At 42.0% G+C, this 14,894-nt stretch overlaps 1 protein-coding gene across 2 annotated transcripts in view; it reads right to left on the bottom strand.

The window, feature by feature from the left end:
* The window catches only part of JAZF1 (JAZF zinc finger 1), a 135,783-nt gene extending 123,260 nt beyond the window's left edge, over window positions 1–12,523 (bottom strand). For both annotated transcript variants that reach the window (XR_014494265.1, XM_083378202.1), the window contains exon 1: window positions 12,038–12,523. Coding sequence is in view for 1 of the 2 variants with exons in the window: in XM_083378202.1 (XP_083234328.1) it covers window positions 12,038–12,386 (349 nt within the window). In the remaining variant the exon portion in view is untranslated. The remainder of the gene's footprint in view (window positions 1–12,037) is intronic.
* Between the last annotated feature and the right edge of the window lie 2,371 nt (window positions 12,524–14,894).

Below are 14,894 nucleotides of genomic sequence, written 5' to 3'. Positions count from 1 at the left end.
TTTTCACAACTGTATTTTATTTTTTAAAGGGATTGATTGACAGGATTGATATTTTTTAATCTTCAGATGAGTTTACTTTATCAAAAAAATAAAGAAAAGATGGAGGAGATTTAAGATTTAAACAGGTTAATGTATTATTGAATTATACCTCTAAAACATTGGAATTTAATTGTGAAGAATTCTGATCTTGTTTGTTTTTCAAAAGATTGATATGTGTTCTTAGAAACAGACATATACACCGGATACCAAACACTGATTTATGAAAAGTGTACACTCTCAGCCTGTGAATTACCTTTTTAAATCATGAAGGAAAGTCTGGATAATATAATTCAATCCCTTTTCTAGATCCAATTTTAGAAATCTCTGTACTGGGAAGATAGTAGTAGAACACCCTGAGTGATCTAGGAATTCCTATGTTTGCAAAATGCAAACACCAAATACTGGTCTTCATTATTTGATTGTATGATACCTGTTTTTTTTCCTTAAATTGTTGTACAACTCTGTGATGATTGCCTGTTAATCAAAGCATGATAGCAGGCCTTTGTAAAGCTTCATTCTGTGCACAATATACAATCCCTCCTGAAGTGAAAGGTTGCCGGGTGGCATATTAGAAACTGGTTATTACCTTAGCCCAGTGATGGCGAACCTTTTAGAGACCAAGTGCCCAAACTGCAACCCAAAACCCACTTACGTATTGTCAGGTGCCTGGTGGGCATGGCCCATTGGGTGGGCGTGCTGCTGTGGTAACGGCAGACTGGGTGGGACTAAAAAGTTCAATCAATCAATTCCAACTTTGCGACATCTTTTTTTTTTCTCCGTGAGAAGTTGAAATTGATTGATTGAACCTTTTTTTTGCATACGGCGGTGGAAGCCTAAAGCAAAAAGGTTTTATAAAACCCAGCTGAAGGCCTAGGACTTGGGTGACACCGCACGTGCCCACAGAGAGGGCTCTGCGTGCCACCTGTGGCATGCATGCCATAGGTTCACCACCACGGTTATAGCCTATATGGCACAGAACAGAATTACCTACTTGTAAAGTATATACATGTCCAGTCAGATCTAGAAAATTGGGCTCTCCGTTTCCTTCTTTCTCAGAGGAAATTGTCTTCAATCATCGCTACCCTCTATGAACCAACTTTCCTCTGAAGGAAAGTCTTCCCAAATTTATTAGAATTTTAAAAAGCCACAAAACCGCTAAGAATGAGGAAGTTGCACTATTGTTCCTTTTTGCAACATGGTGTTTGCTTAATTATGTTATTTATGTTGAAAGTGAATAAGTATGGTAATGATATTGAGTTTTATATTGTATTAACTTAATAATTATTGCAGCAGCTTATAAATTTATTAAATAAATAAAAAAAGTCTCCATGTTCACTTGGGGCTTTGCTCCCAACTTTGCCTGTATCAGCCTGCTTTTAGCTAAGTTAGAAAGAGCTTTGCGAATTCTCTAACTGCATGCTTGCCCAGGCAACGTGGAAACAATTTCAAAAGCTGGCTTGTTCTCTACTTTGCTGTGCAAACCAGCTGGGGATTTATCCAGGAAAACTGGAAGCAAGTTTTCAAAGTAATGGCCAAAGTGCCAGAGCTACATAAGCAAGGCAAGAGCACTCTCAAAACTTGATTCTCCTTTGTAAAATTGCAAACCCCATCCAAGCTTTTCACAATTTCCCAGGTCACGTTCCATCCTTTGAAAACTCCTGATAGCATGCTAAGGGTATAACGTAGGGTTTTCTCAAAACAGAGATAAAAACAGACCAATTAAAAATGAAATAATGCTTCTAATTTATTGACAAGCAATATACCGTAATACTGTTGAATACCAGTATGTCCCAGCCACTCTCCTTCATCTAGCAGGTTCCCTCCTCCAACTGCTTTTACACTAAAATGTAGAAACTTAAAAAATAAACTGATATGCTGCAAAGAAAACAGCAGCAGGTAGCTTAATATTTAAATGGAGCAAAAGCCTTTTCAGGCATGTCAAACTCGTGACGACATGTGACATCGCGCGATGTATTGTGACTTTTCCCCCATTGCTGGCAATGGGGTGAGCGCGGTTTTAGTATGATGCATCCGGCCCACGGGCCGGCAGTTTGACGTGCCTGCTTTAGACCCATAAAACTCAATTTGAGATTTTTTTAGGGACAGGGTTGTAGAATGGCTATTATTTACTAAATGGGGACCTAACAGACCCCCATGACTGCTGTTTTGTGAGTGCTCCCTTGTGCACGTAAAATTCCAAATGGCCTCAAAATGTTGCCTATTCTTATTTTGATACATGTAACAAATTCAGCTGTGAAGCTGGCACAGCTTTAGTGAAGAAGTACAAATAGAAGCAGGAATTTAGCAACCGGAAGTAGGGTGGCCAGAATAAAGGGGAAATCCTGTGGGAATGCTTCTCAGATCTATTGAGCTGGGCTGGCGCAGTGGTTAGAATGCGCAGTGGCTAATTCTGCTGACTGCCAAAGGTTTGATCATAACTGGCTCAAAGCTGACTCAGCCTTCCATCCTTCTGAGGTCAGTAAAATGAGGAGCCAAATTGTTGGGGACAATATGCTGACTCTGTGAACCGCTTAGACAGGACTGTAAAGGACTGTGAAGCGGTATATAAGTCAGATTGCTATTGGTGTTATCAATGCATGTTGGGAGTCATAGATAAGTGCATGGGAAGGACATGTGTGTGACCACAAACATGCAACATTCCCAAACCACTTCTGGGCAGTCAGTGCACCCTAAAGTAAAAATGACTGTCCACCAAAGAGTATATCTAACCAATTCATACATATATGTATTTCTTACCTGAAAAGAATAGCAACCTATTCATTGTATGAAAAGGCAAAGCTAGCAGGGGTGTCAAACTGCCGGCCCGCAGGCCAGACGCGTCATCTGGAAGCTGCACTCACCCCATTGCCGGCAATGGCAAAAACGTCCCAATACATTGCGCAACATCACATGACGTCGCACAATGTATCGGGACGGTTTTGCCATTGCCGGCAATGGGGTGGGCACGGCATCTGGATGATGCATCCGGCCCATGGGCCAGCAGTTTGACACCCCTGTAAGATATGTAACATGGCAGAAGACATGAACTTAACCTAGAACTTGAATAATTATTTTCACTCAGGAAAAACAGATTGGAAGACTCAGTGCTGTACCGAACTTATATTGTAGATACCTGAAGACATTTGTTCAAGCTCCAGCTCAACAATATGTCAAACATCCTATGTATCAATTCACTATTAAATGTGGGATTAATAAGCAAACCACTGATCAGTTTGACAGAGTTTGAAACACACATTACTGCACATTGGCATGTAATATTAACTCTGAAGACAACCTGTGACACACAGTCCTGATTGAAATGCATATTTGTTTCACTGCCTGTAATTAAGCCTATGCTTTAGTTACCAATTGGAATGAAAAGATTACTCATACATGAAAAGTATTTTTAAAGGCATTAAAGCTGTTATCTGGAACCTCCCCACCATCCGTCCGTCCATCCATCCATCCATCCATCCATCCATCTCTCTCTCTCTCTCTTTCTGTCTCTCTCTCTCTCTCTCTCTCTCACACACACACACACCACAAAATCAGATAGGCCTGACTCTAATGCTCTTTTGCAAGACACTGAAGAACTGGATGTTTCCTCAACATTGAATTGGAGTATTGAATAGGCTTGTCTCTAAGGAACATTGTGCATTGATTGAAACTGATATGCATTGATTTTTATGAATTTATTTGCCAGCTACCAGAGACATAGTGAGTTGAACCACCATACAAACTAAAGACATTGTTGGGTCCATGGGTAGATAGATAAGATACACAGATAAAAAAATATTTTCACACTAGCAATATAGAAAGTTTGCTGAGAGTAAGGTCCAAGGCAACTTTATTAGTCTATTGCTTATCTGATAAAGAAAAGAAAAAAAGCTATAAATACTGTTGGGGAAATTTAAACAAACTCTGTTATACTAGCTGGATTACAATTCTCTAACAAATGGCTGTGGCAGACCTAAATTTATGTCTGCAGTGTGAAACAAAAAGGAGAACAGAGAGGGAATACCAGTTATAATAATGGCATACAATACATAGGCAATTATTGTTTTTAAATGACCATAAATATTGTTTGCAGTTCATAATTCAGCATTGAGATGTTGTGGCAGGTGCCTCTGTTGCAACTGATCAAAAGGGTTAAGTTGTAGCAACAGTCTGAGATACATGATTTGTGTGCCAGCTTCCTAGATTGTTTTTGTGTGTGTGTGTGTGTATCTAGGACCCATCATAGTGGGGTAGCAAACTGCTAGTAACTCAGCCCACTGGGATCAATGGAAGAGGATTGTGGCCCTGCAAACCAACAAGGAGGTTGATGAGTCATGTGATGCACTCTCTGCTTTATATTTGTGCTCCATAAGAAGTGAGAACAACTTTCACTCATCCTATTAACATACTATAAGGGACGCGGTGGCTCAGTGGGTTAGGACGCTGAGCTTGTCGATCAGAAGATCGGCAGTTTGGTGGGTTGAATCCCGAGTGCCGCGTAGCACAGTGAGCGCCTGCTACTTGTCCCAGCTTCTGCCAACCTAGCAGTTCGAAAGCACGTAAAAATGCAAGTAGAAAAATAGGGACCACTACGGTGGGAAGGTAACAGCGTTCCGTGCGCCTTTGGCGTCTAGTCATGCCGGCCACATGACCACGGAGACGTCCTCGTATGAGCGCTGGCTCTTCGGCTTTGAAACGGAGATGAGCACCGGCCCCTAGAGTTGGAAACGACAAGCACGCATGTGCGGGGGAACCTTTACCTTTACCTTTATTAACATACTTGATGACTATCAGTCACATTGGGCAACCAAAGCAGAGAAAACCAAAATCTTCCTACACACACTTTCAGTGTGGTCTGTAATAAATCACAGAGATGAAGAATTAAAAGTAGAATTAAAAGAGAAGAATTAAAATTAAGATTGAAGAAAAATTGAACTGAAAGGAAAAGCTGCCAAAAGTTTCAGAAAAAGATTTTGGGGCTCCAGAAGAGAGAATCAGAAAAAACCTATTAACTAATGGGAGGACAGAGGGATAGAAGAAACTCAGCTACAGGTCATTAGTTGGGAGTTGCTAAAAAGAGCTTTGATCTGAAGAAGGGAAAAATTCTGCTAATTGATGCACAGATAAAATACTTTTGTATAGATGCAAACTAGCTATCAATCTTTGATCACATCAGGTTACAGTGCTACATTTAAAGAAGGCAAATAGGTGAAATTGTGATGGCCTCCTTATTTTCTAGTTTTGGAGTAGACTCAAAGGAAAAGTCTCTTTTCTCTGATAAGCAAGGCAGTCTTTTAGCAAGCAATTGCAAGACAAATAGAATAAACCATGACTTAACAATCTGATGTAGGAAAGTGTATATCTGATAAAGCAGACTTCCAGGGAATCTAAATCGGGTTTTATGCATATGAATTTTGCACAATTTATATATTTTCTGCATGCATAAATTGGGTGTAGAATTTTATGGATATGTATTTTATACACTTTACATATGCAGAAATGGCAGGTGGATACAGTGTCTGAACAGATATCTATCTATCTATCTATCTATCTATCTATCTATCTATCTATCTATCTATCTATCTATCTATCTATCTATCTATCTATCTATCTAATATATAAGCCACTCAATTTGAAAACAACTCTGGGCAATTTCACAAAAATAAAAGGCAAAAAAGAAAAAAGAAAATAAAAAAAAGAAAAAAAAACTTCTTATAGGAAAAGAGCAGGGCTTTTTTTGTCATAGAACGCTCAGAACGGAGTTCCAGCACCTTTTTTGGATGTAACCTTGTAGGGTAGGCAAGGCGGGTTGTATGACATGTGTGAGTTCCGGCACCTTTTTCTTTTACAAAAAAGCACTGGAAAAGAGTATACAATAGATGTTCCAAGAAAACAGATTAAAAAAAGAAACAATTTCTATATCTCTAGCCCTAGCAGTGGGTTGAATGATAGATGATATAAATCTCCAGGGAATTCTGTCCCAGAAGACAGGTGCTGCAACAGGTAAGATCTACTTCCTGAATACCATTAGATGGCCCTGCTTGATTGAAGGGATCCAAAACTATTGACTTTGTGTGATCACAGAGGAGAAGGAGCTAAACAGGAAATGTACTGTCCCTCAGATAGCTAGACCCTATGTCACACAGGGCTTTATAGATAACAACCAGCACTGAATTACACTTAGCTTACTGGTGACCAGTTCAAGTGACAAAGCAAAGATGTTACATAGTGAGGCTTGCTCCTGCCACTGCATTTTGTAGCATTTCTAAGTGGTCTTCAAGTGCAGCCCCATATAGTATGCATGCAATAGTCCACCCATGAAGCAATGAGGGCATGGGTGGCTAAAAAGAGATGCATGCCCCAAGACAGGAAAAAATTGCTGGTTACAGAAATTCATGAGAATAAAGTATTTAAATCTCATCTTTAGTTGACAAGGCCTGAGAATATAACAAGTAAAAACTTAGGTAACATTAACTGAGCATTACGAGTAACACTGCTTCCAACTAGTATATAATCATAAATATTACCATGTCAAATAAATCAATAATATAAAATGATTGTCTATTTTAGGCTACCCAGTTGTTGCATATCAAATCATAGTGTTAAAATATTAACACTTATACAGTAATTTAGTCGGTGTTAATTCAGCCTAAAAATTATAGCAGTAATTCATATCAGGATTCCAGATATGGAAATTCCTCATTACTTTGTGTGTGTGTGTGTGTGTGTGTGTGTAGAATATAGCAACAAATTAATCTTTCCCAGACCCACATTTGTAGCAAAAATAGTAGATTCCAGGCCTGGTCCATGTCCTAGAACAGACATGTCAAACACAAGGCCCGGGGGCCAGATCCGGCCCGCGAAGTGGTTTCATGCGGCCCGCGAAGCCATCCTGGAAACAGTGAGGGAATGGCCCCCACTGCCTTGGCCCTGGCCCAGAGACCCTCAGATCTGTCCCACTCCTGCCCAGGCCCCCATAGGCACCCTTGATGCGAACGATGTAGAGCTGGCCACGCCCACCCAGTAGGCCATATGCACTGTAGCCATGCCCACCCAGTAGGCCACGCCCACCCTGGCCACACCCACCCAGCCCCCTGAGGGCAACCGCAATGCTGATGCGGCCCTCAATGAAATTGAGTTTGACACCCCTGTCCTAGAACATCTATTTATGAGTTTTTGGACCGGAAGGAGTAGCAACAGAATATGTCCAATTTAGTGTGTTTTTAACACTTGTGCTTAAGTCCAGAAAATGTCCAATACAAGAATAAAAATCCTTTAAGTATGATTTTCTGAAACTTAGTTCTTTATTTGTAGTAAGACCTTAACTCAGATATGGACCCACTCAATTCAGCTAGGGATCTGCAAGCTGCTCTGGCTTTGGGTCTTTTTATGTTTCAAGCATAAGCAGATACAGTAAATACATTAACCCACCAATACCAGTCAAATTCTTTCTCTTTTAGAGATGAACACAGGAAACCATTACTCCATGTTTCAGAAGGCAACTTTTAGGGTGTCTCCTTCTCTGTGTTAAGAGAGGAGATAAAACATCTATTGGTTTATTGATTATGGAAAATCAATTTAGTGTGACTAACATAATATTAAAAATAATCAAGAGATTTAAAAATACATTCAGATATAAACACATTATACCATCTCCTGAAATGAATGCCTCTTTCTGACTCAAATGTCCATTAAAAAACCCCTCGCTTTTTAACTTCTGAAGGGTAGCAGGATCAGGATTAAACAAATCTTGAGCAGTGGGAAGATCACTCCAAAGGGCAGTGATCTCCCCAGACCTAGATGATAGGTCCAGCCAAATAACTTGGTGCACAGACAGGGCTTAGAGCAAGCCCAACAAATCAGCGAACACCTTGATGCAAACAAAGTCATCACTAAAAGTCAACATGGGTTTGTCAAAAACAGATCAGGCCAGACAAATCTTATTACATTCTTTGACCAAGTGACAAAACTAGTGGACCAGAGGAATGCTGTAGATATAATTTACTTGGACTTCAGTAAGGCATTTGATAAAGTAGATCACAACCTACTACTTGATAAGATAGAAAAATGTGGGTTAGATAGCTTTACCACCAGATGGATTCGTAGCTGGCTGACAGGCCGTACTCAGCGTGTGGTCCTCAATGGAACTGCATTTACAAGGAAGTTAGTGTGTAGTGGGGTGCCCCAGGGCTCTGTTCTGGGCCCAGTGCTCTTCAATATCTTCATTAATGATTTGGATGAGGGGATAGATGGGGAACTCATCAAATTTGAAGACGACACCAAGCTGGCAGGAATAGCCAATACTCCAGAAGATAGGCTTAAGATACAGAAGGATCTGGACAGACTCGAACACTGGGCACTATCTAACAAAATGAAATTCAATGGTGAAAAAAGTAAGGTTCTACATTTAGGCAGGAAAAATCAAATGCATAGGTATAGTATAGGTGGTACCTTGCTCAATAGTAGTAACTGTGAGAGGGATCTCGGAGTCTTAGTAGACAATCACTTCAATATGAGCCAGCAGTGTGCTGCAGCTGCCAAAAAAGCCAACACAGTGCTAGGCTGCATGAACAGAGGGATAGAATCAAGATCAAGTGAAGTACTAATACCACTTTACAATGCTTTGGTAAGGCCACACCTGGAATACTGCATCCAGTTTTGGTCACCACGATGTAAAAAAGATGTCGAGACTCTAGAAAGGGTACAGAGAAGAGCAACCAAGATGATTAGGGGGCTGGAGGCTAAAACATATAGGGAACGGTTGCTGGAATTGGGTATGTGTAGTTTAATGAAGAGAAGGGTGAGGGGTGACATGATAGCAGTGTTCCAATATCTCAGGGGCTACCACAAAGAAGAGGGAGTCAAGCTATTCTCCAAAGCACCTGAAAGCAGGACAAGAAGCAATGGATGGAAACTAGTCAAGGAGAGAAGCAACCTAGAACTAAGGAGAAACTTCCTGACAGTTAGAACAATTAACCAGTGGAACAACCTACCTCCAGAGGTGGTGAGTGCTCCAACACTGGAGGTTTTTAAGAAGAGACTGGACAGCCATTTGCCTGAGCAGGGGGTTGGACTAGATGACCTCCAAGGTCCCTTCCAACATTATTATTATTATTATTATTATTATTATTATTATTATTATTATTATTATTATTATTATTATTTATTTTCATTATTATTATTATTATTATTATTATTATTATTATTATTATTATTATTATTATTATTATTATTATTATTATTGTATGTGGAGGTCTAATGGGAGACAGACAATCCTGCAAATAACCTGGCCCTGTAGGACTTCATGGGTGATAAACAACACATTAAATTGCATGTGAGAGCCATTACAAAGCAATGGCGCTATATGGATATACTGTAATATTCCCTTCAGCATGAACTTTCTCACCTAGTATAATGGCCTAATAGAGTATCTGGAAAAAGTGGTAAGTTAAAACTGTCACGTTTTTCTTTTAGCAGAGTCAAGATTATGAAAGTATACATCTATAATACAGAAACCTATTGAGCCAAAATTCTTATTAGTGAATGGGAAGAAAATAGATACAGCATCAGAATTGACTTTACTTGTCATTGGCCAAGTGGACTCCAGTCACTACAAATACTGCTGTAATTCATACTCCCTACCAGATTACACCAGGATCTTCCCTTTTTTTCCCCCCAGAGCCAGATTGGCAAACCACAGCAAGATCCAATGCAGCCCTTAGATCACTTGCTCACTCTTTCTCTTGATTCAATGGGGATATTGTAGCAATTATTGTTGCTTGTGTCCCGATGGGCTGAAAAGTAAAGGTAATACACAATTGAACAGTCTGTCCCTGTCACTGCATTAGATTAGTAAGGATGAAAAAAAATCACCTGCTATTAATGACAGAATGATAGCAACTCTAGATGGTGGACTGGCTCTAGTAAGTGGTAGGTTTTTTGCCAGGATGTTGACCTTGATCTTGATAAATAACAGATACAGGACTGATTCCCATCAACTTTGAAACAAAACATATTGTATCATAAATATTAAAATATGGGAGCTTTCGAATTTGCTCTAACTCCTGAATGGTCTAAGCATGCAGCTCCTAATTACTCATCAGAAAGTCCTGTGAAATCAGTAAGACTCCTTGAAGCTGTCATTCTGATTTCCTGAGTACCCTGCTGGCAAAATGCCTGTTTACCTTTAATTGGTTTCACAACAAATTTGAGTTTTTAAAAGTGAGTGCATAGTTTTGAGTCCAAGACTGGAATTTACTTTAGACTTTTCACTTTATTCTCTTTCTACCCTCTATTTAGGCCTCTCTTCTGAGAGTCATAAAATAGAACAGCGTGTCCATTACAGGACAGCATAATGTGGCACTTGGTTACATTTTTACTGAATTACTAAAGCTTGCACGGTGATGATATGAAGTCAAAGCAGAACAAGCACTTTTAAAATGACAAATCTTTATTTTGTAGCATTATATAACTTCATTCTTATATGTGCCCCTCACCCTAATAGTTTGCAGCCTGTAACATAGTTTAGGAAGCAGGAAAGTATTCTAAATAATTGCCAAACCTCCTGTACAAGACCTCTATTGTTCTTTGCTGTAATTAAGGGAGTTATCACATTTTCTATTACCTGTTGGTCTTATTTTTAGGGCACTAGTGGACTATAACCTGAAATCATTTTGGAATCACTCTCCAAAACTCTCGTTTCATTCACTTGTGGCATTTAGATAAAGAAGCACCAGTTTTGTGGGGTTTCCTTCTGAACTTTATTAACGCCTGTTTGAAAACAGATTGGGAAAGTAAAAGCCAACGCCCTAAAAAGCGAACACCGTTCCGATTTCCCATCAGCAAGTTCAGTCTGGCCGCTTGAATTTCATAGTGGGCACCGTTCTCTGCCTTTTTTTTTCTTTACAGAACATAACTGGGGGTGGGCGAAAGGGGAGGGACACTTGGAATTCCCGAAGCATTTGCTTGGCACCAGAGGAAAAAAATGGGGGAGGGAGACGACTATCCTACAGGTGACGACCTCATCGTGCCCATTCCGCAGCCTTTAGGTCTTGGCTTCGAGGCCCAGCTCGACTCCCACTGGAAACAACCAGGAACAAGGCGAGGCGGAGTTAACCGCAACTTCGCCTGTGCACATCCCACACCCTTGCCGCTTCGCGTGTCCCGCACGGCCGCGCTGACACTGCGCCAGCCGGCAGCTTTACAGGCAACTCCTTCCGCACCGCCGCCACCCTGCAGCAGCCTCTTAACCTCCCCGCCTCCTGCCGCCGCCGGCGCCCTCCAAGCGACGTCCGTCCGGCCTGCTTGGCTTGACACGGCGCCTTCTCAAACAGATCCCTCCGGTACACGGTGCAGTCAGTCTGGGGCTGATCGGAGTAAGGGGTCGAGGGCTAGCGCTCGCCATCCTAGCCTCCACACCTAGCAACAGCTTTGACAGGACGCAGCCGCCGCCGCAGCTACAGCGGGAGGAGGAGGAAGCGGAATGGCCGCCTCGGCGGCGGCTGCTCCCTCCCCACAGTCCTGACAGCCAGAGCCGGGGCGGAAGCAGCAGGCGGCGTGCTGGACTCGTCCTCCACCTCCTCCGGGTCTCGGCGCTCTACCGCTGCCAAGGCAAACTCAGTCGTCTTTGCGGTTGCATATGCGCCTTGCAGCCACCCGGCCATGTACCTCCAGCAGCTACTCGCCGCCGCCTTCCGTCATCCTCCCCACCCTCCAACACACCCACCCGCCCTCGTGCCTGCTCGCCTGCCATCCAGCCCGGCACCCCTCTCCCCGTCAAGCCTCTACCCTCATTCATCCCACGCTCGATCCCGGCTGCAGTCCCGCCCGCTCCCTTGACCCCACGCCCCTCCTTTCCCGCTCCGCACTCCATGCCGCTGCCGCCCAATCCTCCGCCCTAGCGCGGCTGGGAGTGGGGGGGGGGAGATCCCTTTCCGCCACCCCACCCCCGCCGGCTCCCCCCCCCCCGATGCCCACGCGTCACCCGGCTGCACTGGCTCACCGATATGGTTGTCCTCGATGTGCTCGATGAGCTCCACCAGGGTTGGAAAGTGAAGTCCGCAGCCCCCGAAGCGGCAGGTATTGGAGAAGAAGGAGGCGGCGGCGATGCCTGTCATGGTGTTGCATGGAGATTCCTCCCGCCTCCGCCTTGCGGTGCCTACTCTGCCAGGGCCGCCGGCGGGAACGGGAGAGCCAGCGAGAGGAGATGGAGAGCGAGCGGGCGAGAGAGGCTGGGGGTTGGGAGGAAGAAGAGTAGGAGGTGGCGGCTGCAGCGTCGGGAGCGGCGGAGGGGAGGGACGGGCTGCTGGGTGGGGGGAGATGAGGCAGGCGCAGCTGGGAGGAGGGATCATTGCCGCACTCAAACAGCTGGGCAACCCCAGCCGTCGCTGCCTGCCTCCGCAGCGGGAGCCTAAGACCCGGGCCACGTTGGGCAGCAACTGCTCTCGGCGACGAGCGGCCAGCAGTTTTATGAGCTGGGCGGCAGCGTGGGCGCGGAGGGGAGGGGAGCACAACAGTTGGGGGTGTGTCTGAGCCTATTTCTCAGTAACTTCTTAAGTTTTTTTTACCCCCACACACTATAGAATGAAAGTTGAACAGCTGGAGCTGGGACTGAGACTCAACAGTTAGATTATGAGTTCCAGTGCTGAGGCCTGCTTGGGGTGCACAACATTTGCTCCCCTCCCCCATATATATCATCAGACCCTACATATAGAACATTTAGGATATAAAGTTATTAAGGTAGTTTTCCAGAAGGGAAAAAAAAAGATTGTTACAGTTTTACCTTATCCAGCTTCACAGCATTTATGTTTCAAATCTTCCTAGTGTTGGGAGAAGAATTTATATAAGTGGCCCAACACTAAATTTAATAGCTTTGAGATTTGAATCCAGGTGTCAAACAAGTGGCAGGTTTTTAGTGCCCCAGTTATGTCAGTATGCATGATCTGTCTCTTATGTCAAATAACATAGATTCATATTCTTCATGCACACAGTACATTTTACAATGACATTTTACAACCTGCTTTTTGTTAGTGGACAATATATATATATATATATATATAAGATATTTATCTTCACCAGTTAAACAGTATTTTGCAATCTATCCAGACTAAGTCCACACATTACATTAAATCACAGTGTGGTTTGGATTTAGTTTAGCTTATTCCCTGAAGTTAATAATGGTTTGTAAATTACTTTGTAAATCATCGTTTGTAAATTAGGATTGGGATTTGTGTGTTGTAAAAACTTGCCAGGTGTTCAAACTCAAGAAGGGTATTTTTTAATTATTAAAATTATTATTTTAAAAATAATTTTAAATAGTACTTGTGCAGATCCATATGTAGTGTAGATCAGGGGTCCTCAACCCCTAGTCTGGGGACCAGTACTGGGCCGCAGCATGCCAGCAACCGGGCTGCACAAACAAGCAAAGCCCCATCGGCGGCGGGATGCAGGCAGTACACAAAACCACGCCCCCTACAGTCTGCGGAAAAACCTCTCTCCACATAACTGATCCCTGGTGCCCCAAAGATTGGGGACCTCTAGTGTAGATGGCATAACATATTGTGTATTTTATGTACTGTATATACATAAATATGACACTTTGTTAATTTGGGCTTGTCCAGTGTTGCAATTTGATTCAGCTATATTTTAGTAATACTAATAATACAAGACTTTGGATGTGTTTAATAAATAAAAACCATGGTGCTATAATTTGTTTGCTTGATAGTATCTGACCTTTCCTTCAAGCATTCAAGCCAGCACATTGTATGTAGCTTCTCTCTGAGTTTTTCCCAAGTCCAACAATTCTGTGGAAGGAAGTTGGCTAAGAAAGTATAACTGGCTCAGTGTAATTCATTAAATTTCCAAGGCTGAAGTTAGACATAAATCTGGATCTCCCAAGTTTAGACCAATATCTTACTTAGATTCTGAAGTAGACAGTTTGGAAATGAAGACTTTTAACTATTGGCAGAATACCTTTAGTATATTTTAACCTTCAAAAGTCATGCAACTTTATTCTGTGGCATCTGACATCTGTGATCTAATTCCAAGATAGCCCAAAATACAGAAATCCAAATGGGAGTTTATCAGGACATGTGAAGAAGAGAGGGTTTTAGTGACAGATCATGTAAAAATAAAAAGCACTTCATGGCACTAAGGCAATCCTCCTTTTTATACTCCCAACTCCCAACAAATCTTAAGAGAAAATTTCAACCCAACTCACATTTGTTTTCAGGTTAGCCAACCTCAAAACCTTGAGCTCCAAAGTTCAACTTGAAAACTGTTCAGAGCAATTTTTTTACAAATTAAATAAGTTCAGCTGTCCAACAAGAACAACAGTATGAGATCATAGAATTCATAAGCCAGTAAGAAGCCATCCACATTTCAAGCGTGGAGTGGTCGTATGTGAATCTTAGTGATAAAGGGAGATTCAGAAAATAAGGCAAATTAGATCTCATTGTTCAAAGGAAATGAAAGGTGGTCTGAAATTGGACCTGAAAAGCATTTATTTTTCATATAGTAATCAAAGCTGAACATTTTGTAAAATATACTCAACTATTTTGTGAATCCAATTCACTATTATTGACTTTTAGGTACAGTATGATAAAGGTTTGGGAATGAGCACCTTCTATCTCCCAGCTTGCAAAATGTCCAGGACTGAATCTATTTCCAAAATGCAAAGCCTTTGGTGATGCTTCAGTATATAAATTGTGGGTTAACTAACACATCCTAAAAGTTGAGCTTAAAGACTGACGGTGCTACTATGAGTGTTGTACACATCTTAAAGTGATTTCATATTAATATATGTGCTAGTATATAGATGTTGCAAGGACACTTTTAATTTACTAAAATAGTGTGACCCA

The sequence above is a fragment of the Vipera ursinii genome, assembly GCF_947247035.1.
Source record: "Vipera ursinii genome assembly, chromosome: Z".
NCBI classification, from domain to species: domain Eukaryota; kingdom Metazoa; phylum Chordata; class Lepidosauria; order Squamata; family Viperidae; genus Vipera; species Vipera ursinii.
The sequence above is the reverse complement of the archived record's forward strand: the minus strand, read 5'-3'. Positions and strand labels throughout refer to the sequence as shown.